Source organism: Metopolophium dirhodum, chromosome 3 (assembly GCF_019925205.1).
Source record: "Metopolophium dirhodum isolate CAU chromosome 3, ASM1992520v1, whole genome shotgun sequence".
NCBI classification, from domain to species: Eukaryota; Metazoa; Arthropoda; class Insecta; order Hemiptera; family Aphididae; genus Metopolophium; species Metopolophium dirhodum.
Genome location: NC_083562.1, coordinates 2,342,117 through 2,362,589, shown reverse-complemented (window position 1 = coordinate 2,362,589; position 20,473 = coordinate 2,342,117). Strand labels below are relative to the sequence as shown.

The window sequence follows — 20,473 nt, the reverse complement described above, 5'->3', positions numbered from 1 at the left end:
CCTATATAGTTGGGATTGAAGAAAAAGAATCATTACACTCACACCTACGTACCATTTAGCCAGTAGTAGGGGCTTGCAATAATTTCCTGACAATTTCAATTAGAATTGTTTTTATGCAAATTGCAGCACTACATTTATATTTGATTGATAGTTTAATATTTGTTTTCAGGTCATGTTTGATAAAAGGCTGTGAAAATTCCTGTGTTTATGTATTGTATCAGAATAAATAATATTTAATGTTTATGATTGTTATTCAGTTCGATAAAATGTCTTATGTCTAATTATATTTATTTTTACGATTATAAAATAAATTTTTTTTAATATTATTGTTCTCACTCTTTAAATAATTAAAAAAAAATTATCAACTCTTTATTTATGTTGTACATCTTTATTCTTTGTTATGTGGTACTATTAAAATTTATAATCATAGCCAATGTAGAGTAATTTCTTCTGTGGAAAATTAGTCAAGGGAACTCATCTTTAACACATTTTCTTTAATTATTGGGGGTTTGTGGATCAGTCGCCATCACTGGTGGTTACGAAATACCACAACTACTAAACTGTCCAGGGTACACTCAGTGTAAGTAAAATAAGAAGTGAAGAACAAACTATATAGAACATTAGAAGCTAAGATACTGAACCTAGAACCAAACAGCAAATACTGTAAATGATTTACAGTATTTTGTAAAAATTTGAATATGCGAGAATCATATTTTGGCACTCAAGATTCAACCATGTTGAGTAGTAGATATTAAACCTGATGTGAGTTGTGACCACGGCTGTAGAAAATATATCTTTTCTAAATCGTTGCTGCAATCATATAATATGGTAGATCAAAGCTCGGACCATAGACCCTGTAAACTATTAACTAATAGAGAGAAATCATCAGACGGGATTGTTGAGAGCAGTGGCGTCGGCGGGGGTATTGATGGATGAAAAATAGGTCGGTATGACAATATTATGAGGGGTAGGTCTCCTAAAATTATTTGAGCAACACCAATTTTTTATATTATACACACCACTGGTTGAGAGAGAAAGAGAGGTTTTGGGCCGTTACAGTGTGCCAAAACCATGACAAATTAATTAAATTTGCCATGTGCCAAAATATGTTTTTTCTCTCTTAGTTATGTTGTCTGGATTAACCAAAGGCAGGGTGGTGTGGGAAGCGCTGTCTATTAGTTTATAGGTGATAGGTCTATAGCTCAGACCAATATAAAGTATAGATCATCATCCATTACCAAATCTGTGTCCTGCATAAACCTATAAACTAGTCTATACTGTTTATAGAGGTCCATGGTAATATGGTATCCTGTGATCACACGAGTGACGAGATTAAGTATGAATTAATACTATATAATATAGTATTTGCCATTTGGTATGAACTACAATCTTTCTCTCAACTTTAGTACCTATAAGTCATATAACCTATCTTACATATTTTCACGATACATTTAATTTAATTTATCATTCATAACATAGACTTGATATTTATAATTACGAAAAAAATAAAAAAATATATGTATATAATAGATAAATAGAAGAAAATAAGAAATATAAAAATTCAAAAATATGTATGAATCATAGACCTGAAAATATACATATTATTTTTGAATTTTTATATTTCTTATTTTCTTCTATTTATCTATTATCTACATATATATTTTTTTATTTTTTTCGTATAGCACTGTCCGGGAGTAGGCCCGAAGGCTCATAGATAATACATAATTTATATATTTAAGTAGATAATTATCTATGATAAATATACATTTAGATTGAGATACCATGTTGCTTGAAGTTATTATAGTAGTTGTTTGATAATATTTTTAAGTAAACAATGAACATTTACATTTTAGAAATTGTTTAGTCGTACGATGTAGAATATAATGCGCTACAAAATATTATAATTATTTAAAAAATCGGCCTTATTGGTGCTCCTGGTAGATTATTCCCGCATTAAATACCGTCAAAAATACCGACTCAAACATTTTTTAATCAAACATAGGAAGTGACATCGTATTATCTACAATGTGGTTGTATCATACTATCACGATTCTTGATTCGTCGTGATCATGACGTATAAGATTGTATATTTTTATTTTGTTCAGAGTTCAAATACGATGAAAAATTATAAAAATATATTAAACACCATGATGTGGATATTTTAAAGAAAATTAACTATTTAACTTTATATAATATGTATTTCCAACTTTTATTGTACTTCATATTTTCATTAGTTGCAGTGTTCATTGTATTGTTCGTGTTTATTGCCGTGTTACGATGGCACTATGCAAGCAAAAAGAGGAAATGTCCAACTCAATTTAGCATAGCGTTTTTCCATCCTTACTGCAATGCTGGTGGAGGTGGTGAACGTGTACTATGGTGTGCCGTCAATGCTGTTAGTACTGCATACCCTAAAGTAAAAATTGTTATCTACACAGGTGACTTGGAAGTATCGCCGGTAGAAATAATTAAACGAGCAAAACAGAGATTTAACATTACACTACCGAATAATTTAGAGTTTATTTATCTGCACAGAAGAAAATGGGTAGAAGCTGAAAATTACCCTTATTTCACTCTTTTAGGACAAAGTCTTGGATCTATCGTCTTAGGTATTGAGGCATTGCGTTTATTTCAACCTGATATATACATTGACACTATGGGTTATGCATTCACATTACCATTGTTTTGTCTTATTGGTGGTTGTAAAGTCAGTTGTTACGTTCATTATCCAACTATAAGTTCAGATATGATAAATAAAGTGATTCAACAAAGAGGAAAACGTAGAACAATATCTTATATTAAACTCGTATATTATCAATTATTTGCAAAACTATACGGCTTAGTTGGATGGTTTGCTGATTCTATCATGGTAAATAGTTCATGGACTGAGGATCATATCAATACACTTTGGAAGCGACCCTTAAGCACTTACAAAGTCTATCCTCCGTGTGATACATCTGACTTACAATGTTTGCCATTAGAGAGACAAAAAACTAAATCTGTAAAAATTATAAGCTTAGCACAATTCAGACCGGAAAAAGATCATCCATTACAACTCAAAGCCATGTACCATCTTAGACAAATTATAAATGAGCATGTATGGGAAAATATCGAGCTTGTTTTTGTTGGTTCAACAAGAAATCAAGAAGATGAAATGAGAGTTGTTGATATGATGGATTTATGTAAACATTTGTCTTTGGAGAATAATGTACGGTTCAAAGTAAATATCAGTTACGATGAACTTAAAAACGAACTATCTGAAGGTTAGTATCAATTGGTTATGATAATAATATGCAAGTTTTAAAGTTTTAGAAACTAATATTTTATTTATGCTTCCAGGGTTGATTGGCTTACATGCAATGTGGAATGAACATTTCGGTATTGGAGTTGTAGAATGTATGGCAGCAGGATTAATAATGATTGCACATCGTTCTGGTGGCCCTTTAATGGATATAATTATAGAAGACGGTGTTGGACAAAATGGATTTTTAGCTTCAAATGAAGTGGAATATGCACATGCTATACACAAAGCACTGTTATTGTCAGATACTCAAAAATTGTCGTTACAAAAGGCTGCCAGAGGATCAGTAAATCGGTTTTCTAATCAACAATTTCATGATAATTTTTTGAGAGCAATACAACCATTGTTTAGTTTTAAAAAATTTAAATAGTTCATTATATTTAAATAAAAGGTTTAATTGTGACATTTTGTCATCCCTTTTAATGATAATTCGTATAGCACTTTTTCAAAAAATATTTTATAATATTATTAAAAAGTATAACAATTGATTTATAATAGGCAATGTATATTATAAAATCAATGCTATAACTATTTTTAAATAATAACAACTTGACTACTCAAAAGCGGAAAGATTTTTGTCTAGTTCACAACATTTTATTGCATATTACATTTAAAGATTTTGTAGTTATTGTATTAAAAAAAAAACTGTCATATCAGTTAAAATTGATTAAAATCATCATTTATATTGCAATAATTATAATATTAATTACAAAATATTACCTTCATATGCTGTATATGTATTGTACTATTGTGTAATAACTACTTATTATTATTTTTTTTTTCAAATATTGTTGAAACTATTAATTTAATATTATTTTTGGGTTGATTAATAAATATGTATTATTGTTATTTTTATAATTATTTATAAGAAATTTAGAAAGTTTTGAAACATTTTTATTATTTTTCATGTTAGCACATTTTCATAATGTTTCCAAACTTTCTAGTTACTATGTGTCCTATATGTGTACATTATTTATATATATTATATTATATACATATTGTATTCACTATTGTGTATAATTGTACTTATTTAATACAAATTGATTTTAAGGAAAAATGTCTTAATCTGTCAATGTTAGATACTTTTTTCCAAAAGTGGTTTTATGTAAAAATCTAATCCGTCTTTTTTGCTATAATTACTTTTCAGTTTTCAGTTGATTGCAAATTAAAATTATTTGTTTCTTGGGGATTCAATTCTATTATAATTATTACATTTATAAGAATATTATATTGTATTTAATTTATATTTAAAACCAAAAAAATAACCATCAATTGTGAATTAAAAAGTTCATGTATACAGAACACAGAAGAACAAGCTGTGGAAGAAACTATGAGAGATAATTAATAAATATATTTTTTATTTTTTTAATAGATTATTACAGAATTTGATTAAGTTTACAGCAACTGAGTATAATTGAAGTGAGATGTTGAGACATGATAAGTGACTTGTTAAAGGGGTCATTATTGATGGAACTTTGAGCACTGGGAAGCTGAATGATTATTCAACTAACAAGTCACAGCACCAATTGTGTTTTAGAGGGTCACCTGGTATGTTGGCAGTCAGCAGACATCTATAAGATTTCAACAGGAAAATAAGGATGCGATTAGTGTTTGAGTTCCAGAGTTGAATTTCATAGGTGATGTTTGAGTATATTTTAGATTCCAATACAGTATAAATTTATAATACTATAATATGCAAATAAAAATACAGCTTGTGGCTTGGTGTGGCGCGTTGGTTGCTACCAGTCGCAGAATCAGTTACGAGGAGTAAGTAACGGCCACAGCTACTAGCTCCCGGATGGGTGACCACCCGGGTTCATAGTAGTTAAAAACCTTGCCAGACATACAGGTGTTTGCTACCTACCGTAACAACCGTTAAAAAACAATCGTAAAACCAACCTACCATACCCACCTTACCCCTACCACAGTTCATAACCCCTACAACAGCTAATGGCCATAGTCGCCGGGCTTAAGTTCAATAAAAAAAATACAGCTTATTGAGCTATGACTATATTATTATACTAGGTATACTAAATAATGTAACAATAATTTTGGAAAACATTGAATGATATTATAATTGGTAGGTATATTATAAAAATAATTATACAATTATAGAAATTAAAATGTTGAGCTTTCAATTATTCACATTATTTCTTTCATTTACCCGGGATTGTCTTTTGGCTACTTCTTTACCTTGGTTGAAACCATCATGTGGATATTCTCCCAAAAAAAAATCCAACATCAGATTACCGTTGTTTGCTAAAAAAAAAACAATACAAATAAACTTTATGGGTACCTATACTTCTGTATGTCTGTTGTCTTTTAATATTTTGTCAATACTTATTGATAAATAAACAATATACATTTCATACCTGGATCACTTAAATACTGATCAAAATCTATTATTCCTTCTTGTTTTAGCACTTCGTCATCAATTAAAAATTGTCCGTTATAATGATCATATGGTTTGGTTATGATTGAATAAGCTGCATCAGCCATTATATCAGGTTTCCGCGAATATGATTTTGCTTCATTTATGCCCGACAACATTTCAACAGCTGCTGTATGTATTACTATATACCAAATAAATACTTTCAAATTACTATTTATTTTGTAGTTTTATACCAATTAGCTGGATTCTGTTTTTATTTACATAATATGTCTATGTATCATATTATATATATATAATAGCCAATGCCCAATGGGTGATCGAGTGATCCATTTTAAAAGAAATGTCTACAATTATTATTTCGAAATATTGTCTTTTTTGAAAATATTTTTTAACATACCTACCTAAAAAATATGTTTTATGGTTGGGCACAGATATTTTATTTTTCTAACCGATTTTTTTTTCTGATCGATATATTGCAAAATAGACGTTTTTGTTGTCATGATGGTTACGTATATTTATGATTCATACATTTTCCTTGTAGAGAGGAAAATTATCGAGTAGCGTGCTATGGTTTTTTTACATAGTTTTATGTCACTGCAAAACTTTTTTGAATTTTAATGGATCGCCTTGTACCTAGGTATATAAAATATATATCTCAGTATCTAAGTACCTATCCAACGACCAACACTACCATTATGACTATATTATGTATTGTTTTACTTAAACTAGACATTTTTACAAATTATTAATGTTGCGATAGATAAATATTCATCACTAAAATTTTCAAATCACCATAGCCCAACCCCATATCTTACATAGGTACCCATCATCATTAACCTATTATAGTATTATTCTGAGTAGGTATATAAAATCATAAATAGGTAGGTAACTCAAAGACTACCATTGGCGCAACTGGGGGGGCTTAGCCCCCCCTGACAAAGATTTAGTCCCCCCCCCGAAAATATCACTTATTGATTTAGATATAATCCTCCTATAGGTTATTTTTAATGAATAGTTTTGTTAGCCCCCCCCCCCCCCAGGAATTTTAACCTTAGTTGCGACTATGAAGACTACTCGTATGAATTTTGATTCTGCACGTCAAAATGTTCAGGAAAATAATCGACAAAATAATTTAAAGTAGAAAAGAGTGATTCTCATTTGAAAAAACAAAAGTTAACATCTTCACAGGACATTCCTTATGTAGTAAGCAAAATCTTAAGAATTTCAAAATATGGTTTTTAAGTACCTATATTTCAAATTTCCGAAAATCAGATTTTCAATAACTGCATTAGGTATTCAAGAAAAAAAGGGTGGATGAGCATGCTCGGAGAATTTGTATAATTTATTTACTACATAATATTACCAGTTCTAGGCCATAAAGCATTCACGGCAATGTTATCTTTCTTAAATTCTTCAGCCATTCCTAATATACACATTGACATTCCATACTTGGCCATTGTGTATGCAACGTGGTCTTTAAACCAATTAGGATTCATATTCAACGGAGGACTAATATTTAAAATATGAGCGTGTTTGCTTTTCTTTAAATAAGGCAGACATATTTTTGATCTAAACAGAAAAATAATAAGGTAAACACCAACTGTCAATAACGTCGTAGTACAAAACAATTTTGAATTAGGTATATTACACAAGAAATGTTCCTCTTGTATTAATGTTATGCATTAAGTCATATCTCTTCATATCAGTGTCTAAAGTTCCAGTTAATGATATTGCACTAGCATTGTTTATGACTATATCTATACCTCCAAATACATCAACAGCTTTTTTAACAGCATCAATTATTTGACTTTCATTCCTTACGTCCACAACACAAGGTAAACATTTTCCTCCTGCTTCTTCAACTAAAATATAATGAAAACGTTATATAGCATATAAAGTGTATATAGGTAGCTAGATTTTTAGTAAAGCAAGGATGAAGTTAAGTATAGGTAGGTAAGTACATATTGTGTACGCATTGTAACTACCTATGGGTATTTAGTTTTACAATTAGGTAAGTCATTTTTTGTATTGTTTTGTCACTTAATAATAATTATTTTATTTATTTATTTACGGAGTAAATCCATTTACAATATAGTAATATATAATATTGCAGTATAACAATAAAGCTATGATGAAACATTAGTACATTACATTTAGTGATTACATATTATTTTTTATATATTTATTATATATACCTACCTAGTTATAATTTATAATAATTAATAACCTTACTTCTATAGTTTTAACTTTCAAGTGACCTTTGGCTATATATTTCAATAAATTGTAAACTTTAATTAGTACTTATTCTATTTCAATTTTAGATTCTGAGCGGAGCGATGAATGTATTGATTTTACAATGATGTGTGATTTTTAATTTTTTAAATTAAATTTTCTTTTTGTGTCTGTGTACACGATAAGTAGTAGAAATGCTGCTTGTATTAAAATGGATTTTTAACATCAGAATCTTGTTCGATGGGAAAGTTAATCTAGTTGGTGCTTTGGGTAGGTCAAAAGGAAAACCGGGAATTTTTACGCAAAATCGATTTTGTTTTTGGTGTAACTCTAAAACAAATGACCGTATAGATACATGCAATTTTCACTGGTTGTTTAAACTAGCATTTTCTATACACAATAAAATATTTTGATTTGTTTTAAACTGTTTATGAACATTTTCAGTTTCCAATTTTAAATTCTGATCGATGTATGGATTTTACAAAGATGTGTTTTTTTATTATTTTTATTTTTGTGTCTGTGTAGTAAAAGTAGTTGAAATAATGCTTTGATTTTCAACTTCAGCATTTTGTTTGAAGGGGAGTGAATATTGTTGATGGATTGGGGAAGTCAAAAAATTCCTAATAGTTTTCCAAAGCATCGGGAAAAACAAAAATAAAGAAAAACGGGAATTTTTATGCAAAATCGGTTTTCAGCAACATCGCGATTTTGGATTTTGGTATCACTCTAAAATAAATAACTAGATATATGAAATTTTCACTGAATGTTTATATTAGCATTACCTATACTTACACGATATAATTTTCAAAATATTTAGATTTGTTTTTAACTGTTTACGGACATATTCAGTTTCCAATATTTTTAGTTTTTTTTTTCTATAATTGTCAATAAAATTTAATTTGCTGGGTAAAAATACTTGAAATTTTAAAATAAAACTCCTAATAGATTGTTACAATGAAATTTGAAAAATCTTAGAAATCCAGTCACAATTTGTTTATAAGCATTTAATGTTAACGACATTTTAAAATTAAAATTTCGACAAAATTTGTAACAAGAAACATTTTTGTAAATTTCAATGTTTACTTAACATTACGAAATTGTGCAAATTATTTTGTGAAATTTACAAAAATGTTTCTTTTTAACACTTTTCTTAAGTTTGGTTTCACGTCTGTCTGTGATCAAATCTTGCGCGCTCGATTTGAGGCACTTTTTGAAGATGAAAAATTCTGAAAATTGGTATAGACCTTGGTCTTGGATGACAATACAATAATCCGTTGTCATTTTGGGACATGGACCAAAAAAAAAAAAAGGATTGTCCCCACGACGTCGCCGTAATATCTCTCGCAGATATTGAACTTTCTCTCTTCCCCAAAAAAAACCGCAACCTCTTACGAAGCAAGTATAGGCGTGTCCTATCCATTATTATAATATCTATGGTAACAACGGTAATTATTACCAAATAACATTATACCGGTATTCTGATATAAAAATATTTACTTTCAACTAAAAAGTAGAAAATAAAAAATAAAAAAAAAAATTTTAAAAACACACTTTTCCATAAAAACATTTAAAAAAAAATTTTAAAAATTGCACTAAAAAGACAAAAATAATTCTCTGTACTTAAAAATAATGAAAAATTTATTGATGAAAAATTTACAAGTGTGTGGTGCATCATACAAAACATTAAAAGCCGAGCTAAGTCTCACATACACTTCTTTGTTCAATCCTGTTTATAAGATAGTGACTGGCAGTATATGTCAAGTATAAGAGCAAAATAATGAAAAATTTACTGATGAAAAATTTAAAAGCCAAGGAAAGTCTCACATACACTTCTTTGTTCAATCATGTTTATAAGATAGTGACTGGGAATATATGTCAAGTGTATGAGCACCACACACTTTTAAATTTTTCATCAATAAATTTTTCATTATTTTTAAGTACAGAGAATTATTTTTGTCTTTTTAGTGCAATTTTTAAAATTTTTTTTTAAATGTTTTTATGGAAAAGTGTGTTTTTAAAATTTTTTTTTTTATTTTTTTTAAATCTAAGATTTGAAAATTTAGTAGGTATAGGATTCTTCATAAGTTTGTCAAATGTTATCAAAAAAAAATCTTTAAAAAAATTGATAACATTTTAACATTTTATAGCTAAGGATTGAACATTTAAAACAAGGTTCCAGATAAGTAAGGGCATCTACATTTACATCACATGTAGGTATACGTCTAACGTCTATGATAGATTGGTATATCAGACGTCTAATATACATTACAGTGTTTGCTGGGTTATTCTGTAACCAAAAAATCTCAAAAATATAAACACACAGTTTTTTTTTTATTTTATGTTCAAATTTGGACGAAATTACATACTAAATAACCAAGAATAATTATAATAATAAAAATTTTGGTTATTTTGTTGTAATTTTATAATATTATAGGTAATTCAACTTACTGGCTACCGTATTAATAAAAAGTAATAATAATATAAAATATCCTGCACACTGACAAGAATCGTTTTTCGTATACAATGATGATATTATATTATTTAATTCAAATTTAATACCATCCATTAACCTATTGTACAGTAGAGCGACATCCACTTACCCACCTTTTTTAGTTTTTTTTTCTATAAATCTCAATAAAACTGTATATGTTGGGTAAAAAAATTTTGGAAATTTAGTATAAGGCTCACACGCATGTGTTGTCTCCATCTTACAAGTGCGTAACATAGCAAATTTTACGCTCAGTAGAACACGTGTAGTTTCGTTAGTTTACAAATTAGAGTGAATTGACCTCATATAAAATCTAAAAGTAAGATTATTATCTAGACAACCTCACAGGCATTTTATTATATTTTAATTTTAAAGCGAGTTATAAGTATTTTAAAATACTCATCACTCGCTTTAAAATTAAAATATAACAAAAGGCCCATATTCGTAAGTAAAGCACATTTACATTATTTTCACGGTGAACATTTCACCGTATTATTAATAGTCTATTAAAAATACATAAGTTAATTTTTCAGATTGGAAAAACTTTATAAGTCAAAGTTGCTTAAAAAGTTAAAGTAATTTAAATTAAAACTTAAAAAGAGAGGTTACAATTAAAAAAACCCGTTTTATTGCTTATGTGCAGAAATTTTAGATTCTGAGTGAAACGATGAATGTATTGATTTTACAATGATGTGTGTTTTTTTTTTTATTTTTTTTTTTATTTTTTTTTTTATTTTTTTTTTTTATTTTTTTTTTTATTTTTGTGTCTGTGTACACGATAAGTAGTCGAAATAATGCTTCGATTTTCGACTTCAGTATCTTGTTCGATGGGAAAGTGAATATCGTTGGTGCATTGGGGAGGTCAAAATTTTAATTTCCCAGTAGTTTTCAAAAGCGATGTGAAAAACAAAAGAAAAATTAAGGAAAAACGGGAATTTTTACGCAAAATCGATTTTTAACAAAATCGATTTTGGTTATTGGTGTAACTCTAAAACAAATGACCGTAGATGCATGAAATTTTCACTGGTTGTTTATATTTGCATTTTCTATACACAATACAATTTTGAAAATAATTTGACTTTTTTTGAACTGTTTACGGACATTGTCAGTTTTCAGTTTTTTTAAATTTTTTTTCTATAAATATCAATAAAATTTTATTTGTTGGGTAAAAAAGCTTGAAAATTTAATAGAAGGCTCCTAGGTTATTGTTTCAAAGGCAGATGAAAAAAATTAAAAATCCTTAGTCACAGTTTTTTTTTATACACGTTTAAAGTTCAAATCTTGAAAAAATACGGAAAAATCACGAAAATTTGCAAATTATTTTGAGTTAGAAATTCATAAAAAATTTTCTTTTTAAATCTAAGATTTTAAAATCTAATACAAGATTCCTCATAAGTTTGTCTAACTTTATCAAAAAAAAAATTTCTACAAGAAAGTCAAATTAAATTTTTATGAGCGTTTTAAATTCATATTTTTACAACATTAGATATTCACTCGATTTCTCATGTACCGATTTCCTTATTTTCTTGTAATTCAAAAACGAATAACTGTAGATACATGAAAATTTCACTGAATGTTTATATTAGCATTTCCTATACACCATACAATTTTGAAAATATTTTGACACTTTTTGAGCTGTTTACGGGCATTTTCAGTTTTCAATTTTTTTAGTTTTTTTTTCTATAAATATCAATAAAGTTTTATCTGTTGGGCCAAAAAGTGTAAAAATTTAATACAAGACTCCTGATATATTTTTACAATAGCAGTTGAAAAATATTGAAAATACATAGGCACAGTTTTTTTTTATAAGCATTTAAAGATCAAATTTGGACAGAATTTATCAAATTTATAATTTAATAATTATTTTGTAGTTAAAAATTTATAAAATGTTCAACTTTTATAGCTAAGGATTGAAAATTGAAAACAAGGCTCCACGTAAATAGGTTATTTATAAATTACTTTATTCACAATAATATCATCAAATATACTTGGTAATATCATAGGCTGACTGACCGTTTTCGCTCAGAATCGTTTTTCTTATACAATGATATTATATCATTGAATTCAAATTTAACACCATCCATTACAGTGACCCACTTGTAACCTACTGTACAGCAGAGCGACATCCACTTATCCACCTTTTTTTTAATTTAATTTTTCTTAAAACAAGTGTATATAATAGGTATATTATGTCCATCTTTGCAGTAAAAAGTGAAATTCAAGGTTATGCGTTCGAAATATTTTGTGTTACCTTTATCGTTGAACAGACTTTATCGGTAGGTACTCTATAGCAAAACAGTATAGGTTGTATAGCACATTTTAATTAATAATTGGTTTAGTGCAAACCAGCAAAGTAATGTTATTCTGTAGGTCTCTGGTGTAACAACTTCATGTCTCATTTAATTATTTTAGATTATTATAATTTTTTTAATTTTAATCACAACAAAATAATTGAAACTCATAAGTCATAATACCATGTATAAATTAAATAGCTCCATAACCCGGTGCTGTTCATATTATAAATATAATCCAAAGTGACAGAGATTTATGTTTAGTTTATCATAAGTTAGTCATGAATTATAATCTCTTACTAATTTAATCTTTCTTCAAAAAATGATTGATACCTATAGTGCATATCAATTTTTAACTGTGATGATAATATTATGTGTAGTTACTAGTTTAGGTACATTTAACAGAGTAATCCACTGGCATGTTAAATTTGTCACGGGCAACGGCATGCAGCCATGCAAGATCAGCTAGTTAATTAATACATAAATGATAAATAAATAATAAATACATAACTAATATTATTCAGGGATATACCATATGTCCATATGTATCAGAAATACGATACACATTTTTTCTAGTGATCTTATAATTTTGATTTTTAAATTATAAGGTTTATAAATATATAACTTGTGACTCGTATAATTTGAGGAAAGCTTAATGAATAATTGCTTTGCAAATTGCAATCAGTAATACTTAAATAAATAATTTAAGACGTATTTAAGTATTTTAAAAATATTACTTTCTCTTGCAGCAGTATATATAGTTCCGGGGAGTTTAGGATGTGGTTCAGTAGTTTTAGCTGCAATAACTATGTTGGCGCCATCCTTTGCTGCTTTCAAAGCAATTGCCTTGCCAATACCACGACTCCCTCCAGTAATGAATAACGTACGCCCTTCCAATTTTCTAAATGACCAACAAGTTTATTTTATAAAAATATTTGATAATACATTTGTTGACATCTTAATTTTAAACCTAGACAATACGCTACAATTTATAAATAATATATTGAAATTTATAATGACCTAAAACAAACAATAAATTTAAATAAATAACTATAATAAATATTTATGTCTTGTAAAAACCATTTACCTATTTATAGACATATTATTCTTAATAAAAAAATATTTTTATGCTATTATCCGTTTAAACTTTAAATGTATTAGGCAATATATACGCGTATGTTTGATAATATTATTATAATGTGTTACCTACTAACTTGGCTACTTATATAACTATATTAGCTGAGGTAGGTAATTCGTAATTGATCACTTGATTAGTGATTACTAAAATAGGTACCTAGTAAAGTATATACCTAGGTTAAAGGTAATCTTGTTTATACACTATTTTATATTTATATACATTATTATTATACTGCAACATTCTCACGTTGTCAGTAGATCTCCTATAGGAGATAAAGACTTTAAATGGGTGCCTAGGTTTACTATACGAATAAATTAATAGTAATTAAATTTAAATTGTCTATTCAGTCGATCACTACATACAGTCTGTGTCCCGCGAGGATCTACCCATTGCGATATCTCCTGAGATAATAAATATAATATCATACTTTTTTCTGTTTTTATTTGACTCACTGAAACAAGAACTAGGCACATATATTTTATTTATAATTTAATTAAATTTTATGGTAAAAAAGTTTAAAACAATAAATTGAAGATGGCCATTTATAGGGTTTGTTTTTTCGAACATTTTGACTTTTCAACATTTTATTTTTATTAATCTCATGATTTCTAATATTTTTTTTAGTTTATAATAGAAGGACGGCAAAAAAAGTAAAACACCGGTTAAATTATTCATAAAAGACAAAAGTCCAGGCGGCGAGTCCCCTTCTACGGCTAATGGGTATATATGCTCACGGGACACTATGATTCAAGCCTGGATTAAGACATTTTGGGCCCAGGGGCCAAAGTTTTAAATGAGGCCCCTGTACGAAAAAAAAAATAATATATATATTATTTAATAATAATTTATTATTATTAATAATAGGTACCTGTTATAATATATATATATATATATATAGATAGATGTTAGGACATAAGGTATATAGCAATAAATAATGTATCACTTTATTTACAAATTATAATTTACAAGCTTCTTTCCTCGCTAAGTAATCATCGATTTTATTCAAGGGATGTATGCAGTGTTATAGCCTATAGCGAAAAAAGTAATGGACAAATCTGAGGCCCATAAATAAATTCTAACTATCGAGGCCCGGAGGCCATGCCCCCCCCCCCCTTAATCCGGGCTTGCTCTATATATTGTGTGTACTTCGTTGTAAAAATTACATACTTCCATACTGGTGTGGTACTGGTTCTTTGTTGATAAGGTAGGAGTGGGTTAGACGAGAGTGACCTATTCTTACTTGAGTGATGATTACGGTATTTACGTCCTCTCTCGTTTTGATATTAGGCGTTATTTAAATTTGTTTACATTCTTTTTTACACATTTTCTGAGTTTATTTGAGAAATATAAATTTAGCCAGTATTTGTGGCTTTCTTCCAATAATTTGTAATGTATAGCAATGGAACTTTAAAATTAAGTTTTTAAGACTTACCTATATTATATCATATTATTGTTATTAACTTTTTAGTCATTAACGACTTACCGACTACCGTAGAACGGTGAGATTAGATTATACGTGGAATCATGGAAAAAATAAATAATAGCTTAAAATTAATTTAAATATTTTGAATAAGAAATTCAAGTCCCTGCGAATAATATTTTTTAACAAGAAAATAAATACGCTAACTATTGTTGTTCTTCATTTAAATAAACAAATTGTGCTTGTATATTTTTAAGATTTTCGAATTTCAGTAAAAACTACTTATTAGGACAGAGGAACATATTATTATATATTTTCAAGCTTTACCTAGAAAGTTCAAAATGTTTTATATTTTTATGACGTATGTAACATTTAATGCTTATAAAAATATTGTGCCCATGTATTTTTTATATTTAAATATTTTTTGTTGTTAAAAATGTGCAGGGATCTTGCATGTATTAAATTTTCAAGTTTATTAAGAGTCTATAAACTAAAAAGAAAAAGAAATCAAAAATTTCAAATGTCTATAAATAGCTCATTAAGTGTAACTATTTTAAAAATTATACAATTTTCATAAAAAGGTAATTGGTGAAACATTTGGTGATTGTAAACTGTGCAATAAGAATATTTTAAGTTAGCAATCATTTTTCCATTAAATCCGAAGTTAAACCTAAACTGTTGCACTTTTTTATTGGATATTTCTATCACATTACTATTTACTATTATCATATATCATGAATTAATTAAAACATAATATGGTTAATGGATGTATGAGTGATTAATTTATAATATGTATCTTCTTTAGTATTTACAGACTAACATAAAGACAATATTATAGTGACCCTATTACTGTACTCAGTTCTGTGTTACTTAATATTTCAATCAAATAGATATTCTGTAATTGCTATGGACATAATGAAATAACTTGTAATGTGTACTTACCTAATATAAATACCTACCTATAGTAGCTAAAATTTTAAATAATGTAATAACCGACTGCTATATTAACAGGTAGCTTAATAATATACAAATTACTTATTTACACATCTTATTATTCTTTAGATATATAGATAAGTAACTTAAATAACTATAACAAATAAACAAAAGTATTTCAATGATTATGATGAATGAATTATGAGAGAAAATTATAATTTATTATAATTTATGTTTATCAATAAGAATGGAAATACATTTAAATTAGTTAAATCAAAAATTAAACCCGATAGCATGCATGTTAATAGTTAATATGTATTATGTATATTAACTTTTATTTATAGCAATTATAAAATTATTTACATACCCAGTATTAAGCATTTTAAAGTAATCAGAATAAAGTTTATAAAATGGGTGGTAAATTTCAAAAACACCAAATCCAAGGTATTAGTACCTATATAACTATTACAAACTATAGGCATGGAATAACTAAAAATTATAATTTATAATGATAATATTAAATTATTTCCTGTAAAAAAATGTATAATGACTAATTACTATAACATCCCTACCTATAAGTATGTGTTTTGAAAGGATAATGTGATGACGAATCAAGCGGTTCAAACTAATTACCACAAATGTATAGAATATATTATTATGTTTATCAGGCATTACACATTACCTATAAAATTACCTATAAAAAAATATATAATTATTACCAATATTACTTAATTATGTATATCTACATCATGTATATTAGATGCAATTTTTATTTTTAGTACCTATCTAACTTATAGGTCAAAGAGTAATAACTAAATACTAATGAGTATAAATTTGTAATAGCTAGGTAATATATTATAATCATTATAAATTATAATACATGTATAGTTGGTTGATAGTGCAGGTTAGATTAATTATTTTATTGAACAATTTCAAATTTGACTTTTTGAACTTTTTACTTTTGCATATGATTACTTATATAGCTATATAATATAATATTCAGTTTATTTTAATCTGATTTCTGATTAGGGAAAAGTTGATTGAGATAATTAATATTCAATGCAATACTTATCGTTGGAATTATTTTAATTAGCTACCTACCTATATTAATATTTAATATTTATTATTTATTATAGTAAATGTAATATATATATATAGATACCTATGTTCATATATACAACTTAATTATTTTTCAATTTTTATATTAATATAGTATTTATCAGATCATATCAGTGGCATGGCGTATATAGGGAGGAAGGAGGGGGAGGGGGTGGTGGTAAAAGTGTGTGTGTATGGAATTATTAATAATGATTATGTGGTCAGGAATCCTGACACGGAATTTCTACCCCCTCCCCCCCCAAAAAAAAAACAAAAAAATTTCAATCCCATATAGGTACACACTACACACCTCTGGATCATATTATTATGATTGTTATTTAAGAGGTTGGGAGGACGCAATTTATTATTGTCTCCTGTAAACGTACAACAACCAATACTTGTGTTCAGCATAACCAATTTTGTGCAATGTGTTCTTACTTTGTTAGCTTTAATATTAGAGTGAATTGACCATAAATTAAATTAAAATGTAAGAAAATTAAATGTGTATTATTGTAATTTGAACATTGGATTTTCACGATTTTTCGATATTTATAAGCTCAAGTTATAAGTATCGAGTATATAAAATATAAAGTTTAAAAAAGCATATACCTAACTGGCTTATAAATTAAAATATAATAGTACATCCGTTATGCATATTAAATTTGTTGAATTTGCGGGTGCTGTATAGGTTACAGAGACAACTAACTACAGGTGTGCGTCTGGTGGCCTCTTGAGATTGGTGATATTGCCACGTTCGTTGTAGGTTTCTAAGTGCTTATAACTTATAAGTACATTGTTTTTGTGTAAACATTACAAATAATATAACAAATAATTGTATTTAAAATCATTTATTTATTCAATAGAGTATTGTTTTTGCATTTTGCTAATAACTTGTACAAATAGTACCTATATAGAATATAGATAATCTGATTATTAAACACATTAATACAAATGATTATACAAGTTTAAAAACAATTTAAGCAATTAATAATTAGTAATAATAATTTAATTACTAATATTATGTCCGACGACTTCGACGTCCGTAAAATTCGTTGAAACATTAAAATAGAAATAATTAATATTGTTATAGGTAACTAAAAAATAATATACAAATGGTGGTTAAGTGCAGGGTAGGTACCGCTCTGCTGTGCAGTTGTAGGTGTCGAGTGGTTCACTATAAAGGATGTGTTGATATAATAATATATTAATATAATGTATTATGTTTTGTTTGTAATTTATTGGTATTTTGTTAACTACAACTTTTGTATTAATAGGTTATTTATATGTTTAATTTACTATTTTATATGTAAAAAGCCGATTGGCGTTAATATCATTAAATAAAATTAAATAATATCATTGTATACAAAAAACAATTCTCAACGAAGACGATCTGTCAGTCTATATTACCACAGAATAGATAAATTATATAGTAATAATATAATATTATTATTGCTATTTAAGTAATTTGTTTTACTATTAAACGCGGTGGTCGGGAGTAGCGCGCTAATTGTATATAGTTTGTGGTGTCCTAATGTACTATCTGGCGATATACTTTAGAAAACTATAAATTTTCGGTTATTAGCGTTTGAAAATAATCATTATTTTATCGCTACCTTCAACCTATTTGGTGATAGTTAAAATAGTATGATAATTATTATATTAATTAATTTATATTATAATAATAATGAGCCAGTTCGTGTTTATACTGCGTACAGACAACACGTTTATTATCGCGAGTCCCGTATTTATTAGCTTCGATAGCATACAGTCAACGCAGTCAATATAAGCAGGTAAATATGGTAATTATTTAATACCGTAGGCGCGCGCTCAAAAAAAAAAAAAACAACCAGGGCACAAGCCCAAAACACTAAATCATGTTCACAAAAAAACCCGCGATGAAGAGCCCATCAATCCGTCAAAACCCACCAACCAACACAAAGTCAACTGTTACAAAGTCACCCAGTAAAATCAATCAAATTAAAACCTCACAGGTATTAACAACCAAATCAACGCCACTAGTAACCAAAATAACCCAGCAAATCCTCACACCACAGAAGACCTCCTCATCAACAAACAATCTCGAAGCACAAATATCCGCAGATGCACACAAAAAATCTTTTGCCTCAACTGTAGCAAACAGCCTAATCCCGAAAAAAGAACAAGCAATATTAATAGACATAAACGAAACATTCCCGCACAAAGATTATATTATCGCTATCGGCAATATTGTAAAACCGGCCAACATCATCTTCGCCTCCCGTATATCGAATAAACGATTGTGCATTTTCCTAACTAATAAAGCATTAGTAGACAATCTCACTATCAACCACCCAATAATAACAATTAATGAACAACAATTCAAAATCCGTAAATTGCATAACCCAAACAAACGAATAATTATATCTAACGTCTATCCCAACATTCCGCACGAAGCCATAGAACATGAATTTAACAAACTTAATATAGTTTTGCTTAGCAACATCTCATTTTTAAGAGCAGGTATACAAGATGCCGACTTCTCCCACATTTTAAGCTTTCGTCGTCAATTATTCATAAGTCAAGAAGACGTAGAAAAACTCCCTAGTTCAATCCTAATCAACTACGATGACACAAACTACAGAATATTTATATCGGACGACTCGCTAACATGCTTCTTATGTAAAACGCAAGGCCACATTGCCTCAAATTGTCCGAATAAACCTGAAGAAAACACAATCATAACACAGACGGCAACAAATGAAAATGGCCCTGACAATACATATAAAAACAAATCAAATGTACCAAATTTAATAATCACCACAAATGAAGAAGTCTTAACGGCTAATATGGATATAGACCCGACCTCTGGCGCAAAAAGATCTCTTCCTGACTCTTTCAATTTCCCCTCCCCCTCATTACCAAAATCACCTACAGTTATCGACAACCCCTCACAAAGCAACATATTAGAAAACAAAACCATGAAAGTACAGGAAACAAAAAAACCCAAAATAACTTCTAATTCTCTCAAACAATTCCTAGAAAACATTGATACTAATTTAAGCCCTGCAGAAGAAATCTTTAATGACAACGAAGACTTCAAAATCGACTTCACTACATTCAAACATATTTTTGAAAACAACCAAGGTGATTTTAACCCATATGACATATATACAGAATACAAGATTACTAAAGACGAACTAC

At 28.0% G+C, this 20,473-nt stretch overlaps 2 protein-coding genes across 3 annotated transcripts; one reads left to right on the top strand and one right to left on the bottom strand.

Annotated features, from left to right (window-relative positions):
* Nucleotides 1-1,840: 1,840 nt before the first annotated feature.
* On the top strand, nt 1,841-4,263 carry LOC132940799 (GDP-Man:Man(3)GlcNAc(2)-PP-Dol alpha-1,2-mannosyltransferase). Its single transcript, XM_061008551.1, has 2 exons — nt 1,841-3,263; nt 3,340-4,263. The coding sequence occupies exons 1-2, from the start codon at nt 2,195-2,197 to the stop codon at nt 3,669-3,671; spliced, it is 1,401 nt and encodes a 466-aa protein (XP_060864534.1). The 5' UTR covers nt 1,841-2,194; the 3' UTR covers nt 3,672-4,263.
* A 991-nt stretch (nt 4,264-5,254) lies between these two features.
* On the bottom strand, nt 5,255-16,665 carry LOC132941519 (hydroxysteroid dehydrogenase-like protein 2). 2 transcript variants are annotated; one of them, XM_061009609.1, is made up of 6 exons: nt 16,563-16,665; nt 13,442-13,605; nt 7,342-7,555; nt 7,057-7,262; nt 5,674-5,874; nt 5,255-5,560 (listed from the first exon to the last, which is right to left on the bottom strand). In XM_061009609.1, exons 1-6 carry the CDS (start codon nt 16,574-16,576, stop codon nt 5,436-5,438), a joined length of 924 nt encoding a protein of 307 aa, XP_060865592.1. In that variant the 5' UTR covers nt 16,577-16,665; the 3' UTR covers nt 5,255-5,435. The 2 variants fall into 2 exon arrangements, with proteins under 2 accessions (XP_060865592.1, XP_060865593.1); XM_061009610.1 differs by lacking the exon at nt 16,563-16,665 and adding an exon at nt 13,792-13,872.
* Nucleotides 16,666-20,473: the final 3,808 nt, after the last annotated feature.